This window comes from Salvelinus fontinalis, unplaced genomic scaffold (genome assembly GCF_029448725.1).
Source record: "Salvelinus fontinalis isolate EN_2023a unplaced genomic scaffold, ASM2944872v1 scaffold_0176, whole genome shotgun sequence".
Lineage (NCBI taxonomy): Eukaryota > Metazoa > Chordata > Actinopteri > Salmoniformes > Salmonidae > Salvelinus > Salvelinus fontinalis.
In genome coordinates, this window is record NW_026600385.1 from 197,501 (window position 1) to 224,800 (window position 27,300).

General features: G+C 44.7%; 1 protein-coding gene across 1 annotated transcript in view; it reads left to right on the forward strand.

Annotated features, from left to right (window-relative positions):
* Positions 1 to 411: 411 nt before the first annotated feature.
* LOC129844118 (uncharacterized) overlaps positions 412 to 27,300 on the forward strand; it is a 34,031-nt gene continuing 7,142 nt past the window's right edge. The window contains exons 1-10 of the mRNA XM_055912513.1: positions 412 to 682; positions 14,307 to 14,470; positions 16,875 to 17,075; positions 17,327 to 17,452; positions 17,648 to 17,693; positions 17,784 to 17,874; positions 18,035 to 18,176; positions 18,308 to 18,412; positions 21,582 to 21,672; positions 22,195 to 22,228. Coding sequence (XP_055768488.1) covers positions 625 to 682; positions 14,307 to 14,470; positions 16,875 to 17,075; positions 17,327 to 17,452; positions 17,648 to 17,693; positions 17,784 to 17,874; positions 18,035 to 18,176; positions 18,308 to 18,412; positions 21,582 to 21,672; positions 22,195 to 22,228 — 1,058 coding nt within the window. The 5' untranslated portion in view covers positions 412 to 624. The remainder of the gene's footprint in view (positions 683 to 14,306; positions 14,471 to 16,874; positions 17,076 to 17,326; positions 17,453 to 17,647; positions 17,694 to 17,783; positions 17,875 to 18,034; positions 18,177 to 18,307; positions 18,413 to 21,581; positions 21,673 to 22,194; positions 22,229 to 27,300) is intronic.

Below are 27,300 nucleotides of genomic sequence, written 5' to 3' on the forward strand. Positions count from 1 at the left end.
ACAGTATATTCTAGCGTTCAGTTTTTTCACCAAATGTCCTTTAGCTAAGTAGGAACTGAAGTTTCAATATCCTGAAACAAGCATATCAAAACATGTTTCATTTCAAAGCTCCCCTGACAGTTGTAATGAAATCCACATCACAGTCCGCGGTTAATTTTAAGTTTCAGCTTTCATCTATTCATCTTCAGATGATATCTGAGTTTCATTATTGCTTTGCCTAGAGAGTGGCTGTGGCAGGCAGACACATGCCCACATGCAGGAAACGTTGCGGTCAAGCTAGTCTCGTGTAGCCCTACCTAACTATAATGTTACAAGCTATGGATGCGCAACTACACTTAGGAACACGGTATCAGGCGGAACTTAGACGAGAGAGCGCTCGTAAAGCTTAGTGTAGTGGCGCATTTATTCTGTCGGTCTGATAGCTTGATCATTTACGAGAGTCAGATGTAGCTCGATCGATTTCAGGAAACGGCGCAGATAAAGGCAGTTGAACGAACAACGAAGATCGATTCAACCCGCGGTTAAACTGTGGGGTAACCGCTGTCAATACTGGCCCTTTTATCCAGTTTTAAAGTGATATACTTTAATGTTTTGTATATTTTCTATTCAAGTTGATAATGCTGGATGGTCGAACTGATGAAGTTCACAAGAGACATTTGCCGACTGCTGGGTATTGGAGGCGGTAAGTAAAACTAACTGCGAGGCCACTGCAAAGTTATTGAACTCATAAATGTCTATGTATTTTACGTCGACCACGGGCCACATTTAAACTGATTGACAAACAGCTGTGGAGTGTTTTTCTACTTCTCGCTGGCGAGTCGGCTCGACTGAAGACAAGTTACACAAGTTAAAATGCTCCTATGCTTTGTGATAGCCTATTGTGATCACAAATGGGAGTGATATTATTTTGTTTATGTCAGTCATGTACGTTCCTATAAAAGGTTGCCTTGTATTTAAAGCGGCAGTCCGCAGTTGAAACCATAACAAATCTGAGGGATGGAGTTGGAAAAATGTAACCGCTCTCAAATTCATAGTTCGAGTTGCGGATGTAAGGGCGGATCAGCCATGATATCAAAATTATAGTAGTATTCATGTTTTGAGCCTGTATAGTGTTTGTTTACATATACTTTGTTTACAAACATTGGAGTAAAACAAGCTTATATTTTGGGTTCTGATGGGGTGGAACAGTTGAACTAAGCTCATGAGGATCAATGGGTATATATCATTCATTTAAGTCCAAAAATGTATGTAGGAACTGCAGATTGCCCCTTTTTAAATAAATTATATTTGCTTTTGGGTTCCCGAGTGGCACAGCGGTCTAAGGCACTGCATCTCAGTGCTAGAGTTGTCACTACAGACCCTGGTTTGATTCCAGGCTCTATCACAACTAGCCGTGATTGGATGTCCCATAGGTTGGGGCACAATTGACCCAGCATCGTCGTGGTTAGGGTTTGGCCGGGGTAGGCCCTCATTGTAATTAAGAATTTGTTCTGAACCGACTTGCCTAGTTAAATAAGGTTAAATAAATACAAATAAAACATAATTGTTGCTCTCCCACTCACATAATCAGTATGTTTCTACTTCAATCCTGTGTGTAGGCTTTTCTGTCTCTGCTCTATCTGCATGTGCCGACACGCCACATCGGAATCCGAGACTTTGTTTCCATTATGCTTACAAGACACGGTGCAGTGCACATAGCTCAGGGGACACAGTCCTCTTGGCTCCAGGGTTGTGTGTCTTTGTGGAACAGATCTGCTCCTTTGTATCTCAGATGGCAGACCATGGTGCCTGTAATTCCAGGGTAGTGGGTTCAATTGCCGGGACCACCCATATGTAAATTGTATGCACGCATGACTGAAAGTTGCTTTGGATAAAAGAGTGTGTTAAATGGCATATGTTATTACATTAACTCTGGATGATACTCTCCCCTAAATGTACGAGAACAAATTGATGAGTAATTCCAATATAACGCAGTCACCAGTAACTCCCAGACTCTTGTTTAAATCTAAAGGCCTTCTATTCCCTAGTTCCTGGTTTAGTCTTTTGTCTCAAATGGGTGTTGTGGTGGTGAATTCAGGCCACTTCTTCTATAAGCCAAGGCCACAGAGGACTGTAGTGTGTATAAGCCAAGGCCACAGAGGACTGTAGTGTGTGTATAAGCCAAGGCCACAGAGGACTGTAGTGTGTGTAAGCCAAGGCCACAGAGGACTGTAGTGTGTATAAGCCAAGGCCACAGAGGACTGTAGTGTGTATAAGCCAAGGCCACAGAGGACTGTAGTGTGTATAAGCCAAGGCCACAGAGGACTGTAGTGTGTGTATAAGCCAAGGCCACAGAGGACTGTAGTGTGTGTATAAGCCAAGGCCACAGAGGACTGTAGTGTGTATAAGCCAAGGCCACAGAGGACTGTAGTGTGTATAAGCCAAGGCCACAGAGGACTGTAGTGTGTGTATAAGCCAAGGCCACAGAGGACTGTAGTGTGTGTATAAGCCAAGGCCACAGAGGACTGTAGTGTGTGTATAAGCCAAGGCCACAGAGGACTGTAGTGTGTATAAGCCAAGGCCACAGAGGACTGTAGTGTGTATAAGCCAAGGCCACAGAGGACTGTAGTGTGTATAAGCCAAGGCCACAGAGGACTGCAGTGTGTATAAGCCAAGGCCACAGAGGACTGTAGTGTGTATAAGCCAAGGCCACAGAGGACTGTAGTGTGTATAAGCCAAGGCCACAGAGGACTGTAGTGTGTGTATAAGCCAAGGCCACAGAGGACTGTAGTGTGTGTATAAGCCAATGCCACAGAGGACTGTAGTGTGTGTATAAGCCAAGTTCACAGAGGACTGTAGTGTGTGTATAAGCCAATGCCACAGAGGACTGTAGTGTGTAGCTTGGCCTGGGCTGTTGCACTCACTAACTGACATTGCTCAAGACACTTTACGAGACCAAGATGCACTCCACTTGACCAAGATGCACTCTACTAGACCAAGATGCACTCTACTTGACCAAGATGCACTCTACTTGACCAAGATGCACTCTACTTGACCAAGATGCACTCTACTAGACCAAGATGCACTCCACTAGACCAAGATGCACTCCACTAGACCAAGATGCACTCTACTAGACCAAGATGCACTCTACTTGACCAAGATGCACTCTACTAGACCAAGATGCACTCTACTTGACCAAGATGCACTCTACTTGACCAAGATGCACTCTACTAGACCAAGATGCACTCTACTAGACCAAGATGCACTCTACTTGACCAAGATGCACTCTACTAGACCAAGATGCACTCCACTAGACCAAGATGCACTCCACTAGACCAAGATGCACTCCACTAGACCAAGATGCACTCCACTAGACCAAGATGCACTCCACTAGACCAAGATGCACTCCACTAGACCAAGATGCACTCTACTAGACCAAGATGCACTCTACTAGACCAAGATGCACTCTACTAGACCAAGATGCACTCTACTAGACCAAGATGCACTCTACTAGACCAAGATGCACTCTACTAGACCAAGATGCACTCTACTAGACCAAGATGCACTCTACTAGACCAAGATGCACTCTACTAGACCAAGATGCACTCTACTTGACCAAGATGCACTCTACTAGACCAAGATGCACTCTACTAGACCAAGATGCACTCTACTTGACCAAGATGCACTCTACTTGACCAAGATGCACTCTACTTGACCAAGATGCACTCCACTAGACCAAGATGCACTCTACTAGACCAAGATGCACTCTACTTGACCAGGATGCACTCTACTAGACCAAGATGCACTCCACTAGACCAAGATGCACTCTACTTGACCAAGATGCACTCCACTTGACCAAGATGCACTCCACTTGACCAAGATGCACTCCACTTGACCAAGATGCACTCCACTAGACCAAGATGCACTCTACTAGACCAAGATGCACTCCACTTGACCAAGATGCACTCTACTAGACCAAGATGCACTCTACTTGACCAAGATGCACTCTACTTGACCAAGATGCACTCCACTAGACCAAGATGCACTCCACTTGACCAAGATGCACTCCACTAGACCAAGATGCACTCTACTAGACCAAGATGCACTCTACTAGACCAAGATGCACTCCACTAGACCAAGATGCACTCCACTAGACCAAGATGCACACTACTAGACCAAGATGCACTCCACTTGACCAAGATGCACTCCACTAGACCAAGATGCACTCCACTAGACCAAGATGCACTCTACTAGACCAAGATGCACTCTACTAGACCAAGATGCACTCTACTTGACCAAGATGCACTCCACTAGACCAAGATGCACTCTACTAGACCAAGATGCACTCTACTAGACCAAGATGCACTCTACTTGACCAAGATGCACTCTACTAGACCAAGATGCACTCTACTAGACCAAGATGCACTCTACTAGACCAAGATGCACTCTACTTGACCAAGATGCACTCTACTAGACCAAGATGCACTCTACTTGACCAAGATGCACTCTACTTGACCAAGATGCACTCTACTTGACCAAGATGCACTCTACTTGACCAAGATGCACTCCACTAGACCAAGATGCACTCTACTAGACCAAGATGCACTCTACTTGACCAGGATGCACTCTACTAGACCAAGATGCACTCCACTAGACCAAGATGCACTCTACTTGACCAAGATGCACTCCACTTGACCAAGATGCACTCCACTTGACCAAGATGCACTCCACTTGACCAAGATGCACTCCACTAGACCAAGATGCACTCTACTAGACCAAGATGCACTCCACTTGACCAAGATGCACTCTACTAGACCAAGATGCACTCTACTTGACCAAGATGCACTCTACTTGACCAAGATGCACTCCACTAGACCAAGATGCACTCCACTTGACCAAGATGCACTCCACTTGACCAAGATGCACTCTACTAGACCAAGATGCACTCTACTAGACCAAGATGCACTCCACTAGACCAAGATGCACTCCACTAGACCAAGATGCACACTACTAGACCAAGATGCACTCCACTTGACCAAGATGCACTCCACTTGACCAAGATGCACTCCACTAGACCAAGATGCACTCTACTAGACCAAGATGCACTCTACTAGACCAAGATGCACTCCACTTGACCAAGATGCACTCCACTAGACCAAGATGCACTCTACTAGACCAAGATGCACTCTACTTGACCAAGATGCACTCTACTTGACCAAGATGCACTCTACTTGACCAAGATGCACTCTACTAGACCAAGATGCACTCCACTAGACCAAGATGCACTCCACTAGACCAAGATGCACTCCACTTGACCAAGATGCACTCTACTAGACCAAGATGCACTCTACTTGACCAAGATGCACTCTACTAGACCAAGATGCACTCCACTTGACCAAGATGCACTCCACTTGACCAAGATGCACTCTACTAGACCAAGATGCACTCCACTAGACCAAGATGCACTCCACTAGACCAAGATGCACACTACTAGACCAAGATGCACTCCACTTGACCAAGATGCACTCCACTTGACCAAGATGCACTCCACTAGACCAAGATGCACTCTACTAGACCAAGATGCACTCTACTAGACCAAGATGCACTCCACTTGACCAAGATGCACTCTACTAGACCAAGATGCACTCTACTTGACCAAGATGCACTCTACTAGACCAAGATGCACTCCACTTGACCAAGATGCACTCCACTTGACCAAGATGCACTCTACTAGACCAAGATGCACTCCACTAGACCAAGATGCACTCTACTAGACCAAGATGCACTCTACTAGACCAAGATGCACTCCACTTGACCAAGATGCACTCTACTAGACCAAGATGCACTCTACTAGACCAAGATGCACTCTACTAGACCAAGATGCACTCTACTAGACCAAGATGCACTCCACTAGACCAAGATGCACTCTACTAGACCAAGATGCACTCCACTTGACCAAGATGCACTCCACTTGACCAAGATGCACTCCACTTGACCAAGATGCACTCTACTAGACCAAGATGCACTCCACTTGACCAAGATGCACTCCACTTGACCAAGATGCACTCCACTTGACCAAGATGCACTCCACTAGACCAAGATGCACTCCACTAGACCAAGATGCACTCCACTTGACCAAGATGCACTCCACTTGACCAGGATGCACTCTAGGCCAAGATGCACTCTACTAGACCAAGAGATAGGAATCGAACCTGCAATAATTGGGCCATGCTTTTAACAAAATGTCAATACACACTTCTGTGAAACACCAAATGAACCCTTGTATCTAGACACTGGTAAGTAGACTAACAACATGTATTTAAACAGTAATAATCCACACGCTAATTGTTACCCCCGATCAACAAGTTGCTAAAGAGAGAGAGCCGGCTGAGATAGACATAACATTCCTCTCTTCCACAGTAAACCTAAACTAGTTAAACGTCATTCCAGGCTATTTTCAGCACCTCTGACTCCGTCAGCTGGAGGTGTTGCAACAGCATCCGAGCAGAGAGCAGAGTCAGCAGACAACCTGGACGTGTCACCAGAGTCAGCAGACAACCTGGACGTGTCACCAGAGTCAGCAGACAACCTGGACGTGTCACCAGAGTCAGCAGGCAACCTGGACGTGTCACCAGAGTCAGCAGGCAACCTGGACGTGTCACCAGAGTCAGCAGGCAACCTGGACGTGTCACCAGAGTCAGCAGGCAACCTGGACGTGTCACCAGAGTCAGCAGGCAACCTGGACGTGTCACCAGAGTCAGCAGGCAACCTGGACGTGTCACCAGAGTCAGCAGGCAACCTGGACGTGTCACCAGAGTCAGCAGGCAACCTGGACGTGTCACCAGAGTCAGCAGGCAACCTGGACGTGTCACCAGAGTCAGCAGGCAACCTGGACGTGTCACCAGAGTCAGCAGGCAACCTGGACGTGTCACCAGAGTCAGCAGGCAACCTGGACGTGTCACCAGAGTCAGCAGGCAACCTGGACGTGTCACCAGAGTCAGCAGGCAACCTGGACGTGTCACCAGAGTCAGCAGGCAACCTGGACGTGTCACCAGAGTCAGCAGGCAACCTGGACGTGTCACCAGAGTCAGCAGGCAACCTGGACGTGTCACCAGAGTCAGCAGGCAACCTGGACGTGTCACCAGTCTACCAGGTCGTTGTTGTTGTGCTATTCAAATGAGACGCACCTGATCGCTGTCATCACACTGAAGAGGCAGTGTAGGTTTGACAATAACATCTGGGGCTGGCCGCCTTCCAAATGGCATCCTATTCCCTATGCACTCTCTGGTCGAATGTAGTGCACTATATAGGGAATGGGGTGCCCTTTGAGACGCACCTGGAGGAAGTCTTTTACTTTCAGTTTGATTGTCCTCCGATTTTTTAGCTGCCGAGAAATCCTCTTTCGTGATGACTCACTCATGTTTGGTCAAACCAGAAGGATGTCTGTGTCAGAAGGATGTCTGTGTCAGAAGGATGTCTGTGTCAGAAGGATGTCTGTGTCAGAAGGATGTCTGTGTCAGAAGGATGTCTGTGTCAGAAGCATGTCTGTGTCAGAAGCATGTCTGTGTCAGAAGCATGTCTGTGTCAGAAGCATGTCTGTGTCAGAAGCATGTCTGTGTCAGAAGCATGTCTGTGTCAGAAGCATGTCTGTGTCAGAAGCATGTCTGTGTCAGAAGGATGTCTGTGTCAGAAGGATGTCTGTGTCAGAAGGATGTCTGTGTCAGAAGGATGTCTGTGTCAGAAGGATGTCTGTGTCAGAAGGATGTCTGTGTCAGAAGGATGTCTGTGTCAGAAGGATGTCTTTGAAGTGTCATAAGAGAATAGAGGGAATGGACTAGAGTAGAACCGTGTTGATCCATTATACGACAGGGGAAACATGGATTTATTCTGACACAGACAGTACCCACCCCACCCGTCTATCATTGGGCTGATGATGAGGGTGGTATGGAGATGGGTTGTGTTGTGTGTATTCTGTGTGGTGGCTAACTACTAACAAACTGTTCCTCTTTGATTTTACTCTCTTCTGTCTTCTTCTCTTGTCTGTCAGCATAAGGCCTTATGGGGGGAGGGGTACTTTGTCTCTGAGTGGCAGGAAACCACAGGCATGCAGCCACCACTCTGTTTACTTTGAGAGAGAGAGAGAGAGCGCAATCACAGCAGCGAGATTTGTGGCCCGTTGCCATGAGAAAAGGGCAACCAATAGAGCACAAACAACATTATAAATACCACCAATATTTATCTGTTTATCGTCCCCCGCTATTCGTACTACAACTATTTGCACATTGCTAAAACATAGCTGATAATAACACTTGAAATGTCTATATTTTTTCAACCTTTTTGAGTGCGACGTTCACATGTAATTTCTAATAGTTTTTTGTTGACGGTGTTCAATTAGTTTCTTCTCACTTTTGTTCGTTTATTTCACTTGCTATGGCAATGTAAACATACAGTATGTTTCCCATGCCAATAAAACCCAATGTAAACATACAGTATGTTTCCCATGCCAATAAAACCCAATGTAAACATACAGTATGTTTTCATGCCAATAAAACCCAGTGTAAACATACAGTATGTTTCCATGCCAATAAAACCCAATGTAAACATACAGTATATTTCCATGCCAATAAAACCCAATGTAAACATACAGTATGTTTCCATGCCAATAAAACCCAATGTAAACATACAGTATGTTTCCATGCCAATAAAACCCAATGTAAACATACAGTATGTTTCCATGCCAATAAAACCCAATGTAAACATACAGTATGTTTCCATGCCAATAAAACCCAATGTAAACATACAGTATGTTTCCATGCCAATAAAACCCAATGTAAACATACCGTATGTTTCCATGCCAATAAAACCCAATGTAAACATACAGTATGTTTCCCATGCCAATAAAACCCAATGTAAACATACCGTATGTTTCCATGCCAATAAAACCCAATGTAAACATACAGTATGTTTCCATGCCAATAAAACCCAATGTAAACATACAGTATGTTTCCATGCCAATAAAACCCAATGTAAACATACAGTATGTTTCCATGCCAATAAAACCCAATGTAAACATACCGTATGTTTCCATGCCAATAAAACCCAATGTAAACATACAGTATGTTTCCCATGCCAATAAAACCCAATGTAAACATACAGTATGTTTCCATGCCAATAAAACCCAATGTAAACATACAGTATGTTTCCATGCCAATAAAACCCAATGTAAACATACCGTATGTTTCCATGCCAATAAAACCCAATGTAAACATACAGTATGTTTCCATGCCAATAAAACCCTTTGAATTAAATTGAGAGAGGCAGAGCGAGAGAGGCAGGGCGAGAGAAGGGGGCAGAAGAGGGAGAAAGAGAGATGTTCAGAGAGAGAAGGAAAGGCAGAGGGAGAGAGGCTGAGAGCATGGTAGAGAGAAGAGTAAGAGAGAGCTGGGGAGGTAAAGTCCTTTCCCAGCATTTTTCTTTTCCCTATCAAAGTAGTGTAACACAAACAGCTTCTCTGCTGGCCTTGGGAACCAGATACACAACATGGTTTTCATATCGCACAAGAAATAAGGGCCGTTTTTCTGACAATGCTGCTGCTTGTTTCTTAGCAGTGTAAGTATTGATTCAGTCATTGTTTATTTCTAACAGGCTCAGTAAAAATTGATAAAGACACAAAACAAACTAATATTAACTAATAATATAAACTAATATGAGACGTTCAGACGAGGATCGTTAAGTAGGGCACTGAAAAGTTTTGAAACGGAAATGAGTTTCTTGAAGAGATCAGGAAGTACCTTCCAGTTTCTAAAAGTTTCCCCAGTTTTGTGACTACTGAACATGACCCGGGGAGGAGCCGTTGTGTGTTTAAGGGGAGGAGCCGTTGTGTGTTTAAGGGGAGGAGCCGCTGTGTGTTTAAGGGGAGGAGCCGCTGTGTGTTTAAGGGGAGTGAGCCGTTGTTGACCGAGGTAATCCAACATTCCAGAACGTTCCGATAGAAATGTATTGTAGAGATATGATTGTCTATCTATCATGTCGGATAAGGCATGCTCTATATTATTCATTGCATTTCTATCTGCAATGTTCTGAACGTTTCACCTTATGGAACAAGAGCCCAGATGCCAGCCAGCCAGTCAGCCAGCCAGCCAGCCAGTCAGTCAGTCAGTCAGAAGTGCTGACAACGGCATGCAGGCTTAGTTCTCTGTCCTTATGAGAAGCAAACATACTGGTTGGATTAGGCCCTTTTCCAGTGCTAACTTTGCGACTTGATTATTTCATTATGGAGAATATCTCATTCCACACATGGTTTAACATTTGCGTCAAGATGAGGTTGTTTGAGGCTGTTGTGAGTATATTTGTCATGGTTGGAGTTGAGTTGGGCCGCGTCTCAAATGGCTCCCTGTTCCCTTTATAGTGCACTACTTTTGCCCAGGGCCGATAGGGCTTCAGCATGCTTTGGTTCAGCTGGCGCCTAGCCCCTGTCCCCTTTATAGTGCACTACTTTTGCCCAGGGCCGATAGGGCTTCAGCATGCTTTGGTTCAGCTGGCGCCTAGCCCCTGTCCCCTTTATAGTGCACTACTTTTGCCCAGGGCCGATAGGGCTTCAGCATGCTTTGGTTCAGCTGGTGCCTAGCCCAACTCTGCTAGGTGAACCGAGCGAGTGTGCTCACATACTCTCTTAAAGACCTTTGCTTAAAAGAAACAAAAAAGGGTAATGGTACGTTTTGTCCATCTGCCGCAGCCAGTATACACTTCCTCAAAATAGTTAGAATTCATCTAACTCATGAAATCTGTCATTCATTTTGACTTTTTTTTGCTCAGGAGATCTTAGTCAAACAATTGTACATTTAACTAAGATGTTTGGTGCAGTATTTTAAGGGGAAGGGAAAGGGGATACGTAGTCAGTTGTACAACTGAATGCATTTAACCCGAAACGTGTCTTCCTCATTTAACCCCTCTGAATCAGAGAGGTGCAGGGGGCCTTAATCGACATCCACGGCACCCAGGGAGCAGTTGTTGGTAAACTGCCTTGCTCAAGGGCAGAACGGCAGATTTTTCCACCTTTCCGACTCGGTTACTGGCTCAACACTCTTAACCGCTAGGAAATGAGTGTTCTATTGTTGAATGACAACAGACACTTCATTGAAGAATCCCTACTGTTGAACAATAACCGATGAAGGGGTGTAGACTTCGGCTTGCCTCGCGAAATGTTGTGCGCCCGTACAGCCACAAAAACACCTGCCGAAGACCAAAACAAACAAAAACGTCACAACATGTTATCATAATATATGCACAAACTGTTTCTGCTGGGAAGAACGCAGACGCCTTTACATAATGTAAAATAACATCCTATTAGTTATAGGCCTGTTGGGTCCCAGAGGTCCCACGCGCACACAGACACGCGTTCTCTCTCCCGTTGCTCCTCTCTGGGTGTGTTTGAGTCCGGCTGCTAATGCCAAACAGATAGAGTTTCTCTTCCTTCCTCAGGCCCAGGCCAGCTGCTGGTTGGTCGTTGGTGGTTCTATTTCTGGACTTAGAGGGCTCCTTCTATAAGGCTGTCCCCCAAACGGCACCCTTTCCCTATTTAGTGCACTACCTTCGACCAGGGGCCATAGGGGAGTGGTAGAGGATAGGGTTCCATTTGGGACGCAGCCCAGTTCTTCCGTCTCTGAACATCTGTTCTGGCTGCCGTCACCTCACAGGCTGACCGAGGTGCATGGAATCACAAGGCAAACATATTCCTTTACCCCTCCCCCCACTGTTTTGTTTCATGTCTTTCGGCATTCTTTTTTATTTGCATTGTTTTGTTGAGAGAGAGAGAGAGAGCGAGAGAGAGGATTTGACAACGAATCAAACAAATCCAACATTGATAACACCCATATCTGTTAGATGAAATACCGCAGTGTGCAGTCACAGCAGCGAGATTTGTGGCCCGTTGCCATGAGAAAAGGGCAACCAATAGAGCACAAACAACATTATAAATACCACCAATATTTACCTGTTTATCGTCCCCCGCTATTCGTACTACAACTATTTGCACATTGCTAAAACATAGCTGATAATAACACTTGAAATGTCTATATTTTTTCAACCTTTTTGAGTGCGACGTTCACTTGTAATTTCTAATAGTTTTTTGTTGACGGTGTTCAATTAGTTTCTTCTCACTTTTGTTCGTTTATTTCACTTGCTATGGCAATGTAAACATACAGTATGTTTCCCATGCCAATAAAACCCAATGTAAACATACAGTATGTTTCCATGCCAATAAAACCCAGTGTAAACATACAGTATGTTTCCCATGCCAATAAAACCCAATGTAAACATACAGTATGTTTCCATGCCAATAAAACCCAGTGTAAACATACAGTATGTTTCCATGCCAATAAAACCCATGTAAACATACAGTATGTTTCCCATGCCAATAAAACCCAATGTAAACATACAGTATGTTTCCATGCCAATAAAACCCAGTGTAAACATACAGTATGTTTCCATGCCAATAAAACCCATGTAAACATACAGTATGTTTCCCATGCCAATAAAACCCAATGTAAACATACAGTATGTTTCCATGCCAATAAAACCCAATGTAAACATACAGTATGTTTCCATGCCAATAAAACCCAATGTAAACATACAGTATGTTTCCCATGCCAATAAAACCCATTGAATTGAGAGAGGCAGAGAGAGAGAGAGAGGCACAGAGAGAGAGAGAGGCAGAGAGGCAGAGAGAAGAGTAAGAGAGAGCTGGGGAGATAAAGTCCTTTCCCATCAATTTTCTGTTCCCTATCAAAGTAGTGTAACACAAACAGCTTCTCTCCTGGCCTTGGGAACCAGATACACAACATGTGGTTTTCATTTCGCACCAGAAATATGTTGTTTTTTCAACACCGTTGCTGCTTGTATCACACTCCCTCTCCAGCGCTCGAGGTCGTCAGGCTGCTCGTTATTACTCACACCTGTCACCATTGTTATGCGCATCATCAGACTCACCTGGACTCCATCATCTCCCTGATTACCCTCCCTATATATGTCACTCCCTTTGGTTCCTTCCCCAGGTGTTATTGACTCTGTGTTCCATGGCTGTACACTACTCGTGTGTCTTGGTCTATGTTTGTTTAGTTATTAAATATTCACTGTACTTGCTTCCTGACTCCCAGCGTGGATGTTACTGCTTGTTTCTTAGCAGTGTAAGTAGTGTTTCAGTCATTGTTTCTATCTAACATGGGCTCAGTAAAATTGGATGAAAAAAGACAAAAACTTATATGAGATGTTTAGACGAGGTTTGTTAAGGAGGTCACTGAAAAGTTTTGACACAGAAATTAGTTTCTTATTTGAAGAGATCAGGAAGTACCTTCTAGCTTCAATCAGTTTTTCAGTTTCCCCAGAACTCAAATGGGTTTCACTTGAAATGAAACAGAATGAATGAGCGATCAGGCTGGTTCCACCAGGTTAGCATTTTCCAGATTGTGAGGCTTGAGTGAATAAGCCAGAAAGAAGGACGCTGATGGAAATAAAAAGTGAAACCATTGTAGGCAGCCTCCCTGTATGCAGGAATACTATGGACCCTGCCAGGCCCAGCGCCAATAGGTCTAGGCTGCTTCTTAAACGGCACCCTTTTCCCTATGTAGTGCACTACTTTTGGCACTATGGGCCCTGGTTAAAAGTGTTGCACTACATAGAGCACTAATTCTGACCATGACCCAAAATAGTGAACTATATGATAAAGGGTGCCATTTGGAATGCACTTTATGAGTGTGTTGGGGGGAGGGGGAGGAGTCTGTCATTTCTTCTTGGTAGGGCAACGATACACTTCCTGTACTGATCCACTGATCCAATATGTTTCCACCCAAAGAACAAAGGAGAATCTGTAGCAGCATGTGCACTGTGTCTTCTCTTCTCCTCCCTGTCCTCTTTATTCCTTCTCTTTTCCCTCCAGTACCCATCTCAATGAGACTAACCTGTAGGGGAGAGTGGGGTATGTTGAGACATTGTTTTACATTCAGCATCACTACGTCAAGGGAAATATAGTTTTCTTTCTAACAACAATATATATATATATATTTCAGGATGTTGTGTATCCCTGGAAAAAATCAGAATCCATTTAAACATGGATATATCTGGGCTGCTGCCTCCGCCTCTTCCTCCTTCTCTTCCTCCTCATCTTCCTCTTCCTCTGTCTCTTTCTCCTCCTCTTCTCTTTGTTCTCCTCCTCCAGAGTCTCTAACTTTCTCAGTGAGACCAACCTGTGTAGACAATGTTACAAAAGCAACACTAACCAAGTGTTTTCTTTGGTTCATTTGTGTTTGCTCTCTGGGTATGTGTGTTTCTAGATGGGCCAGGTGAGCAGGAGGAGATGGAGCGGGAGGGAGGAGGAGGAGTAGGAAGAGGGGGTCCAGGTCCAGCTGCGGGTGGAGAGGTCCTGAGTGGGGAGGAGGAGTTGAGTGAGGAGGAGAAGACCAGAAGGAGAGCAGAGAGACGCAGGGCTAAGAGAAAGGTGAGTAGAACACACACACACACACCTGTACTATGTCACACCTACAGCACATCATAATCAGCCTGGTAACACTTCAAATGAAGTTGCTCTTATACCTGTGTAACCTGTAACTTTATACCTGTGTATCCTGTTACTTTATACCTGTGTAACCTGTAACTTTATAGCTGTGTAACCTGTCACTTTATACCTGTGTAACCTGTAACTTTATACCTGTGTAACCTGTCACTTTATACCTGTGTAACCTGTAACTTTATACCTGTGTATCCTGTTACTTTATACCTGTGTAACCTGTAACTTTATACCTGTGTAACCTGTCACTTTATACCTGTGTAACCTGTCACTTTATACCTGTGTAACTTGTAACTTTATACCTGTGTAACCTGTAACTTTATACCTGTGTAACTTGTAACTTTATACCTGTGTAACCTGTAACTTTATACCTGTGTAACCTGTAACTTTATACCTGTGTAACCTGTAACTTTATACCTGTGTAACCTGTAACTTTATACCTGTGTAACCTGTAATAACACTGTCATTACTACAGTAACATTGTTGCTTCATAGTCATTAAGAAATGTCTGTGTAATTAATGTTAATGAATGAATAATTAATGACGTAATAGAGTTGAGTAATGGAGTTGGTTTTTGGTATTGCACCAGAGGAATAAGGAACCAGTGACTATTTGTTTATCTCTGTCATACCTGGTCCACCTGTCATTATCTCTGTCATACCTGGGTCCACCTGTCATTATCTCTGTCATACCTGGTCCACCTGTCATTATCTCTGTCATACCTGGTCCACCTGTCATTATCTCTGTCATACCTGGTCCACCTGTCATTATCAAATCAAATGTATTTATATAGCCCTTCTTACATCAGCTGATATCTCAAAGTGCTGTACAGAAACCAAGCCTAAAACCCCAAACAGCAAGCAATGCAGGTGTAGAAGCACGGTGGCTAGGAAAAACTCCCTAGAAAGGCCAAAACCTAGGAAGAAACCTAGAGAGGAACCAGGCTATGTGGGCTGGCCAGTCCTCTTCTGGCTGTGCCGGGTGGAGATTATAAGAGAACATGGCCAAGATGTTCAAATGTTCATAGATGACCTGCATGGTCAAATAATAATATTCACAGTCGTTGTCGAGGGTGCAGCAAGTCAGCACCTCAGGAGTAAATGTCAGCTGGCTTTTCATAGCCGATCATTAAGAGTATCTCTACCGCTCATGCTGTCTCTAGAGAGTTGAAAACAGCAGGTCTGGGACAGGGAGCACGTCCGGTGAACAGGTCAGGGTTCCATAGCCGCAGGCAGAACAGTTGAAACTGGAGCAGCAGCACGGCCAGGTGGACTGGGGACAGCAATGAGTCATCATGCCAGGTAGTCCTGAGGCATGGTCCTAGGGCTCAGGTCTTCCAAGAGAGAGAAAGAGAGAATTAGAGAGAGCATACTTAAATTCACACAGGACACCGGATAAGACAGGAGAAGTACTCCAGATATAACAAACTGACCCTAGCCCCCCGACACATAAACTACTGCAGCATAAATACTGGAGGCTGAGACAGGAGGGGTCAGGAGACACTGTGGCCCCATCCGATGATACCCCCAGACAGGGCCAAACAGGAAGGATATAACCCCACCCACTTTGCCAAAGCACAGCCCCCACACCACTAGAGGGATACCTTCAACCACCAACTTACCATCCTGAGAAAAGGCTGAGTATAGCCCACAAAGATCACGGCACAACCCAAGGGGGGGCGCCAACCCAGACAGGAAGATCACGTCAGTGACTCAACCCACTCAAGTGACGCACCCCTCCTAGGGACGGCATGAAAGAGCACCAGTAAGCCAGTGACTCAGCCCCTGTAATAGGGTTAGAGGTAGAGAATCCCAGTGGAGAGAGAGGAACCGGCCAGGCAGAGACAGCAAGGGCGGTTCGTTGCTCCAGAGCCTTTCCGTTCACCTTCACACTCTTTGGCCAGACTACACTCAATCATATGACCCACTGAAGAGATGAGTCTTCAGTAAAGAGTTAAAAGTTGAGACCGAGTCTGCGTCTCTCACATGGGTAGGCAGACCATTCCATAAAAATGGAGCTCTATATGAGAAAGCCCTGCCTCCAGCTGTTTGCTTAGAAATTATACGGACAATTAGGAGTCCTGCGTCTTGCGACCGTAGCGTACGTGTAGGTATGTACGGCAGGACCAAATTATCTCTGTCATACCTTGTCCACCTGTCATTATCTCTGTCATACCTGGTCAACCTGTCATTAACTCCGTCATACCTGGTCCACCTGTCATTATCTCTGTCATACCTGGTCCACCTGTCATTATCTCTGTCATACCTGGTCCACCTGTCACACACCTGTCCTCCTTACCCTCCCTCAATACACCTTCACCATTCTCTCTTTACAGAGACAGAAAGAACGAAAGAAACTGGAGAAGAGCGCGGATGCTGAGCAGGAGGGAGTAGCGTCAGAGTCTGAGAGTGAAAGTGAGGAGGAGGAGGAGGAGGTACAGAGGGTAGTACCTCCTGCCAAGAACAAGCCCACGCCTCCTCTCGCTGTGTCTGGGAAGAAGAGCAACCGCCAGCCCCCTGTCAGGACCCCAGAGGAGGTAGGGGAGGGAGGGAGGGAGGGAGGGGTGGGTGGGAGGTATGGAGGGGAGGATACACCAGAGAAACTAATAGATGTAGGATGATAGAAAGTATTTCTTTGTCTCTTTCTGTCTATTATATCTGTGTCCCAAATGGCACCCCATTCCCTATATAATGCCCTACTTCTGACCAGAGCTATATGATTCTATGGGCCCTGGTCATAAGCAGTGAATTATAAGGGTGCCGTTTTGATTTACATCTCCTCCTCTAGGAGCCAGAGTGGGACGTCCGCAGTGCGTTTGTGGCCAACGCTGCCAGTCATATCAGACCCAAAGCCAGGACCAGTGCAGGCCGCGCCTCTAGAGAGAACAAGGAGAACGAGGCTAGGACCAGCGAGGTGCGGAGGGCTGGAAACACATGCATGTTCACACACACACACACACACACACACACACACACACACACACACACACACACACACACACACACACACACACACACACACACACACACACACACACACACACACACACACACACACACACACACACACACACACAGAGGCAGTATTAACTGAGTTGTCTCATTTCAGGTGGAGAGTTCAGCCCCTGTGAAGAAGAAGAGTGCTTCACTAACAGGTGACATGAACAACACAATTGTCTCAGAATGATTATTTCAAATTCACTGAAATGACCCCAGTTTAACACTATGTGTGTGTTTTCATCCAGAGAAGGGTATTCAGTTGTTTAAGCAGGGCCAGTACTCTCAGGCTGTGGACATGTTCTCGGAGGCTATCCACTGTGACCCCAAAGACCACAGGTACACCTTAAAGCTTGACCTCTGACCCTAAATACAACGTATCGCACCACTATGCTCTCTGACCTGAAATTAGATTTCTGTCAACTTGTGTTTTAATGTGTCCTCTCTCTCTTTCTCCTTTCCCTCTCTCTCTATCTGTCTCTCTCTCTTTCTCTTTCAGGTTCTTTGGGAATCGTTCACACTGCTACTGGTGTCTGGAGCTCTACCCCTCTGCCCTATCAGACGCTCAGATGTCCATCCAGCTCGCCCCTGATTGGCCAAAGGGATACTTCCGCAAGGGGAGTGCACTGATGGGGTTAAAGGTCAGTGTCTGAGCTCTCTACTGTCAACGTGGACATTGCTGTGTGTGTGTGTGTCTGTCTGTCTGTGAAATCTGACTCCATCTTCCATCTCTCCCCTCCCTCCCTCTCTTCCTCCCCTCTTCTCTCTCCAGCGGTATGGTGAGGCAGAGAGGGCCATGCAGCAGGTGTTGAAGCTGGATCAGGACTGTGAGGAGGCCTCCATTGAGCTCTTCAACTGCCAGGTCCTGCAACTCATGGTGAGGGGAGACTGGGGTCAGGGGTCAAATCAAATTTTATTAGTCACTTGCGCCGAATACAACAGGTGTAGGTAGACCTTACAGTGAAATGCTTACTTACGAGCCCCTAACCAACAATGCTGTTTTTTTTTAAAATTCATAAGAAGAAATAAAAGTAACAAGTATTTAAAGAGCAGCAGTAAAATAACAATAGTGAGATTATATATACGTAGGGGGTACCGGTACAGAGTCAATGTGCGGGGGCACCGGTTAGTTGAGGTAATATGTACATGTAGGTAGAGTTATTAAAGTGACTATGCATAGATGATAACAACAGAGAGTAGCAGCGGTGTAAAAGAGGGGGAGAGGGGGTGTGGGGGTCGGGGCAATGCAAATAGTCTGGGTAGCCATTTGATTAGATGTTCAGGAGTCTTATGGCTTGTGGGTAGAAGTTGTTTAGAAGCCTCTTGGACCTACACTTGGCGCTCCGGTACCGCTTGCCCTATGGTAGCAGAGAAAACAGTCTATGTCCAGGTGGCTGGAGTCTGACAATTTTTAGGGCCTTCCTCTGATACCGCATGGTATAGAGGTGCTGGATGGCAGGAAGCTTGAGGGTAGTACGCACTTCCCTCTGTAGTGCCTTGCGGTCGGAGGCCGAGAAGTTGCCATACCAGGCAGTGATGCAACCAGTCAGGATGCTCTCGATGGTGCAGCTGTAGAAACTTTTGAGTATCTGAGGACCCATGCCAAATCTTTTCAGTCTCATGAGGGGAAATAGGTTTTGTCGTGCCCTCTTCACGACTGTCTTGGTGTGCTTGGGCCATGTTAGTTTGTTGGTGATGTGGACACCAAAGAACTTGAAGCTCTCAACCTGCTCCACTACAGCCCCGTTGGTGAGAATGGGGGCGTGTCCGGTCCTCTTTTTCCTGTAGTCCTCAATCATCTCCTTTGTATTGATACGTTGAGGGAGAGGTTGTTGTCCTGGTACCACACGGCCAAGTCTCTGAACTCCTACCTATAGGCTGTCTCGTCGGTGATCAGTGCTACCACTGTTGTGTCATCGGCAAACATAATGATGGTGTTGGAGTCGTGCCTGGCCATGCAGTCATGAATGAACAGGGAATACAGGTGGGGACTGAGCACGCACCCCTGAGGGGCCCCCGTGTTGAGGATCAGCGTGGCGGATGTGTTGTTACCTACCCGTACCACCTTGGGGCGGCCCGTCAGGAAGTCCAGGATCCAGTTGCAGAGGAGGTGTTTAGTCCCAGGGTCCTTAGCTTATTGATGAGCTTTGAGGGCACTATGGTGTTGAACACTGAGCTGTAGTCAATGAGAATAGAATTCTCACATAGGTGTTCATTTTGTCCAGGTGGGAGAGGGCAGTGTGGAGTGCAATAGAGATTGCATCATCTGTGGATCTGTTGGCGTGATATGCAAATTAGAGTGGGTCTAGGGTTTCTGGAATAATGGTGTTGATGTGAGTCATGACCAGCCTTTCAGACGTGAGTGCTACGGGTCAGAAGTCATTTAGGCAAGTTACCTTAGTGTTCTTGGGCACAGGCACTATGGTGGTCTGCTTAAAACATGTTGGTATTACAGACTCGGACAGGGAGAGGTTGAAAATGTCAGTGAAGACACCTGCCAGTTGGTCAGCGCATGCTCGCAGTACACGTCCTGGTAATCTGTCTGGCCCTGCGGCCTTGTTAGTGTTGACCTGTTTAAAGGTCTTACTCACATCGGTTGCAGAGCGCGTGATCACACAGTCATCTGGAACAGCTTGTGCTCTCATGCATGTTTCAGTATTATTTGCCTCGAAGCGAGCATAGAAGTAGTTTAGCTCTTCTGGCAGGCTCGTGTCACTGGGCAGTTCTCGGCTGTGCTTCCCTTTGTAGTCTGTAATGGTTTGCAAGCCCTGCCACATCCAACAAGCGTCAGAGCCAGTGTAGTACAATTCGATCTTAGTCCTGTATTGATGCTTTGCCGGTTTGATGGTTCATCGGAGGGCATAGCGGGATTTCTTATAAGCTTCCGTGTAAGAGTCCCGCTCCTTGAAAGCGGCAGCTTTACCCTTTAGCTCAGTGCGGATGTTGCCTGTAATCCATGGCTTCTGGTTGGGGTATGTACGTACGGTCACTGTGGGGGACGATGTAATCAATGCACTTATTGATGAAGCCAATGACTGAGGTGGTATGCTCCTCAATGCCATTGGAGGAATCCCGGAACATATTCCAGTTGTGCTAGCAAAAAAAGTCTTGTAGCTTTGCATCTGCTTCATCTGACTACTTTTTTATTGATCGAGTCACTAGTGCTTCCTGCTTTAATTTTTGCTTGTAAGCAGGAATCAGGAGGATGGAATTATGGTCAGATTTGCCAAATGGAGGGTGAGGGAGAGCTTTGTATGCGTCTCTGTGTGTGGAGTAAAGGTGGTCCAGAGTTTTTTTTTACCCCTCTGGTTGAACATTTAACATGCTGATAGAAATTTGTCAAGACTGATTTAAGTTTCCCTGCATTAAAGTCCCCGGCCACTACGAGCGCCGCCTCTGGATGAGCGTTTTCCTGTTTAATTATGGCGGAATACAGCTCATTGAGTGCGGTTTTAGTGCCAGCGGTGGTGGTACGTAGACAGCTACGAAAAATACAGATGAAAACTCTCTAGGTAGATAGTGTGGTCTACAGCTTATCATGAGATACTCTACTTCAGGTGAGCAAAACCTTGAGACTTCATTAGATATGGTGCACCAGGTGTACAAAAATACATAGTCCGCCGCCCCTTGTCTGAACGACCACACTGTTCTTTCCTGCCGATACAGCGTTTAACCAGCCAGCTGTATGTTGATAGTGTTGTCGTTCAGCCACGACTCTGTGAAGCATAAAATATTACAGTCCTGTATGTCCCATTGATAGTTTAATCTTCCGCGTAGGTCATCTATTCTATTTTCAAGAAATTGCACGTTTGCTAACAGAATGAAAGGATTTGGGGGTTTATTCGTTCGCCTACGATCGGGGTCAGGCTCTAGTCTTTTGTCATAGGATAACTGGTGTTGATTGGTGAACTTGTGATGAGCTTTTTTGTCTTTTCTGTTTTGTTTCTGAGATCTGATCTGATCAGTGTATCAATTCACCCCTTCTCTCTCTCTCTCTCTCTCTCTCTCTCTCTCTTTCTCTCGCTCTCTCTCTTCCCCCCCTGTAGGATCTGGGTTTTGAGGAGGGGCAGAGTGTGTTGCTGTTGGAGAAGTTTACCACGGTGCAGGCTGCTCTCGGCTCCCCTGAGGCTGACAGAGGTACAGGGGCAGGCTGTACTACCACACCCCACCACAGGGACATAGTATATACAGACTGCACTACCAGACCCCACCACAGGGGTCATAGTATAGACAGGCTGCTCTACCAGACCCCACCACAGGGACATAGTATATACAGACTGCACTACCAGACCCCACCACAGGGACATGGTACAGGGACAGGCTGCTCTACCAGACCCCACCACAGGGACATAGTATAGACAGGCTGCACTACCAGACCCCACCACAGGGGTCATAGTATAGACAGGTTGCACTACCAGATCCCACCACAGGGGGCATAGGATAGACAGGCTGCACTACCAGACCCCACCACAGGGGGCATAGGATAGACAGGCTGTACTACCACACCCCACCACAGGGGGCATTGCATTTAAAGTGTTTGATTTACCAAATATACTACAACAATATAGAAATACTTACTGTACATCTAACATTGATTTGTTGTGAGGTTTCGCTACAATGTTTCATAGTAAAGTGAATCTTTTCCTCTTCTTTCTGCAGTGGTGGACCTCTCCTCCCCTGAGGACTCTACTGGGTGAGTATGTTTAACCTGTCTAGGATCAGCGTGGCGCTAGCGGCACCCCCCCCCCCCCCCCCCACTGAAAAACCAGTGCCGCGAAATTCAAAAAAAATATTTTTTTAAAATATTTAACTTTCACACATTAAAGTCCAATACAGGTAATGAAAGACACAGATCTTATGAATCCAGTCAACATTTCCGATTTTTAAAATGTTTTACAGGGAAGACACAATATGTAAAGATGTACATCTATTACCTAAAAACACATTAGCATAATCCACCATCTTTTATTTGTCCACCAACACCAGTAGCCATCACCAATTCGGCTAAACTAAGATATTTATAGCCCCTAACCAACAAAAAAACTCATTAGATGACAGTCTGATAACATATTTATGGTATGGGATAGGTTTTGTTAGAAAAAAGTGCATATTTCAGGTATATGGCATAGTTTACAATTGCACCCACCATCACAAATGGACTAGAATAATTACAATGAGCAACGTGTTTACCTAACTACTAATCATCAAACATTTCGTAAAAATACACAGCATACACGAATCGAAAGACACAGATCCTGTGAATACAGACAATATTTCAGATTTTCTAAGTGTCTTACAGCGAAAACACAATAAATCGTTATATTAGCATAGCACATAGCACATAGCAGCCCAGCATTGATTCTAGCCAAAGTGGGCGATAACGTCAACATCGCCAAAAATATATTAATTTTTTCACTAACCTTCTCAGAATTCTTCAGATGACACTCCTGTAACATCATATTACACAATCCATATAGAGTTTGATCGAAAATGTTTATATTTAGCCACCAAAATCATGGTTAGACAATGTGAAATGTAGACAAGCTGGTAAAGAAAATGTCCTTGCGCCACTTAGACAGTGATCTACTCTTATACATAAATACTCATAAACGTGACTAAAAAATATAGGGTGGACAGGGATTGATAGACAATTTAATTCTTAATACAATTGCGTTATTACATTTTTTAATTTATCCTTACTTTTCAATACAATTTGCGCCAAGCGAAGCTACGTCAAAAAACATGGCGTCCTAAGCCACTAAAATGTTTCGACAGAAACACGATTTATCATAATAAAAATGTCCTACCTTGAGCTGTTCTTCCATCAGTATCTTGGGCAAAGGATCCTTTCTTGGGAGAAATCGTCTTTTGGTGGAAAGCTGTCCTCTTGCCATGTGGAAAAGTCAACTGCGTTCGGGATGAACTGAAAAGCGTGCCCAACTTTTCACATCGTTGCAAAAATAAATGTCCCAAAATCGCACTAAACGGATATAAATTGCTATAAAACGCTTTAAATTAACTACCTTATGATGTTTTTAACTCCTATAACGAGTGAAAAGATGACCGGAGAAATATAACAGGCTAAACTAACGCTTGGAACAGGAGAGGGTCGGTGTCTTCCACGCGCGTTACGCAGCTCCCAAAGAATGACTAGCTTCAGAGTTTTTTCATTTGTAGGGCCTGTGAACGCGCAATCGAGCCCGTTGGAATCGTCATCACGTAAAGGCATCCAGGGGAAGACGTAAGAAGTGTCCGTATAGTCATAGCAACGACAGTGCCCTTTTAACTGACTTCAGAAAAGTGGCCAACATGTCTCAAATCTGACTCCATGTCAGGGAAATTGCTGTAGAATGGGCTCTGTTCCACTTAGAGACAAAATTTCAACTCCTATAGAAACTATAGACTGTTTTCTATCCAATAATAATAATAATATGCATATTGTACGATCAAGGATTTTGTGGGAAGCCGTTTAAAAAATTAGCCACATTAGCATAAGTAGTCTAAACAGCGCCCCCATCCCCAACAGGTTAACTCTGGGTATCATACCTGGGTTGTTAGTGTGGCTCTAGACCATGTTATCCCACTGAGCTAAAGTCTAGGCATTAGCTTCGGGAGCTAACATGAATCTTCAAGTCTCAGACAAGGTTATCTCGTCATTTGAGACCAGCTTTGTTGACTGAGACCACCACCACTCTGTTTGTTATTCGTCATCTAAATGGTCCTATAATAGATCATTTAATTGACATCCCTACAGTTATAGAAGCTATAGACTGTCCCAAAGGGCCCCCTATTCCAGGGTTTACATTAGGAAAATGTGGCGCTGGACATTTGCCAAGAAGCATTTGAATTTACCGGACATTTGAGAAATTTATCGGAACCCATCTGAATTGGGTGTGTAAGCTGATTAGGGCGTCCACCCACAGTGCTCAGAATGACAGAAATCACATTCAAATTATGGTGATTCATATTAACAGAACATGCAAGTTGAAGATGCAACAATGTGTCATACAATGTGTCATTCTTACTGAATTCTGATGAGCACTTTGAAGATGTTAGAATAACTGTCCACATTTACTTTTCCTCAGACAACAAGACGGGTCACAAACAGCAAAATAACTAGCCTGTTAATCTACTCTCCCTCATAGTAGAAACGTTCACCTATTCTATTGGTCAACTTGTGGAGAAGGAAATAGCCTGTACCAAACAGACTCTGGGACAGTTGTGGGAAGATGGAGCCCAAATTCATTCAACCAGTAGGACTAGGCTACATCTGCAGAGCAGAAGGTTTAGATCAGTGGTCGCCAACTGGTCGATCGCGATCGACTGCTCGATTTCCAAGCCATTCCTAGTCGATTACCAAGCATTTCTGTGAAAAACCCAATGATAAAGCCTTGCGTTCCTATTTTTTTGTTTTGTTGGTTTCACGCTGTTGATGGTATGTGCACTTGATTCAGCAGCCCTAGTGCCGGGAAAGCAAAGTGTTTCCATTTTAAACCATTTCATGTGTCTAAAGGAACTCCGCCTACTCGGCAGGCCCAGAGAGCAAATCAAGTGCACCTGTAGGCCTACCGCTGGCCAATCAGATAGCTCAGATCACCGTGTCTGCACATTTTCCTCGCTCCATAGACTGTAAAAAGAAGCCTGAACTCACAGCAAAGTTGATCATGTGAGATTTCTAAACGTTTAAAACCAGGAAAAGACAGAGACTCAACAAATACAGCAAAGAGCTGCTGATTTTATAATTAATAACATGTTTAAGTTGTTATTCAGCACTGTCAACACTTAGTTCATCAGTTTTATAAGCCATAAAATGTGAGTGTTTCGATAAGCTTGTGTTGTTGTTATTTCTCTGGTCATAGGAGTAACAACATTAATTGGTTCATGAGGCAGAAGTAATCCAGTGAGACTTAAGCCTCACCATCAGCTGGAAGACTGTGTCCCCTTTTCTCAGCTGAGGGAGGGAGAGAGGAGGGACGGTGAGAGGCAGCCTCACCGCTGCTCCTTCCCTCCCCTCAGACTGACCATCAGATGCAGGCCATCAGTACACTAAACAAAATAAGCAAGTTATTATGCTCACTCAGCTGTGGCTCACAAGTAATAGAACAAATAATGTATTACCAGTGTGATCATATACCTACAATTATGAAATATAATCAAAAAAGGGTCAGATACAACCAACAATATTGGCAGGCCAATTCAAGCATAGCCAATATGCAGTGATGATATATAGGGCCTATAGCCTACTGTGCAAACCTCATTGCTACAGGACTGTTTTTAATTAGTTAATGTTGCAAAGGCTTATGTTTAAGTCATGTTTTTAAAAAAGCTGAGCGGTAGATCTCGGCATCTTGACTCAAAGTGATCTTGACTCAGAAAAGGTTGTTGACCGCTGGTTTAGATTCAAATGTTAAACTGTTATTTCTTCACATTATGAATGCAACAATGTGCAGAAGGCAGTAGGCTATGTGTGAATGTTTGTTCCATAATGCAATTAGCGGGAGAACACCATTGTCAAAAGAACACTGCACATGCGAGCGGTGTCATATGACAGAGATTAAAATATCTGTTAGAAATGTTGAAAGAGGGGACATCTGATATGCAACAACTAGCATGGGTTGCTGGTATGACTAGGATTGTGCCTTTGTTTACTGGAATAGAAAGAAATTTGATATAAAATAATTGCCTCCACGGATATAGTCTGATTTTGGCCAGGCTACTTTGACGCAAAGTAAGACATGCCTAATAATGTGTAGTAAAACCAGGGGTTGGAACTGGTTTGGGGAACAGACCCCGAAAACAAAGAACAGAACCAGAACCAAGAACGAAAGTGATCTATACTGTACCGAAACAGAACTGTTATTTTGAAAGCATGGGAACCAGTTAATAATGTTATTTTCTTTCCGGGCATTTTTTTCCAGTCCCACCAAAAATGCAACAAAGTGCCAATGCAAAGCCCTCACTCTGTCACTCAGAAACTTAATCCAGTGTCTGCCTGCCTGCCAGCTGAAAATCTTTGCCTGAGTGTGTGTGTGTGTGTAGGCTAACTGCCCCTCCCTCCGAAGCGTAGTCTACCGTAGCTACTGACGTTACACGCTTGATTAAAATATTTTTTATTAGAGAAGAATGGATTAACCTTTTCAATGCTAGTTAAGGATACTATAGTACTATAGACATGTTTTTATTTGAATTCTGGTGCTGCTCTGCACACACAAGCTTGTTAGCTAGCTAGCTAGCTCTGGTCTAGCTCTCAAACTCTAGGCAGAATTATGTATTCAGATTCAGAAGACTTTAATGTCCGCAGAGAGGCAATGCATTTTGCAGCAGTCATAAAACATAACGTATAAAAAATACAAATAAATAGCAAAGGATATTTTTAAGCAAATAGGCAGGGTACAGCAGTTTCATAGTGTACTGTAATGGAACTGAGAGTCATCATCAAGGGTTTGTTCTGGTCCAATGTTAGTTAAGCCAACTCTCTGAAGATCAGACATTCAAAGTTCCTTCATAGATGCTTCTCCCCCGCAGGTATGATTCTGTGGGTGTTTTTGGTGTTCTTGGGGGTGTTCCTATCTAGGTGTTTTTGTTTTCTATGTTTGCCTGGTATGGTTCCCAATCAGAGGCAGCTGTTTATCGTTGTCTCTGATTGGGGATCATATTTAGGCAGCCTTTTCCCACCTGTTGGTTGTGGGATCTTATTTCTGTGTAGTCGCCTGTGAGCACTGCTTGAACTTCACGTTTGATTATTCTTTATTGTTTTTTTTGTGA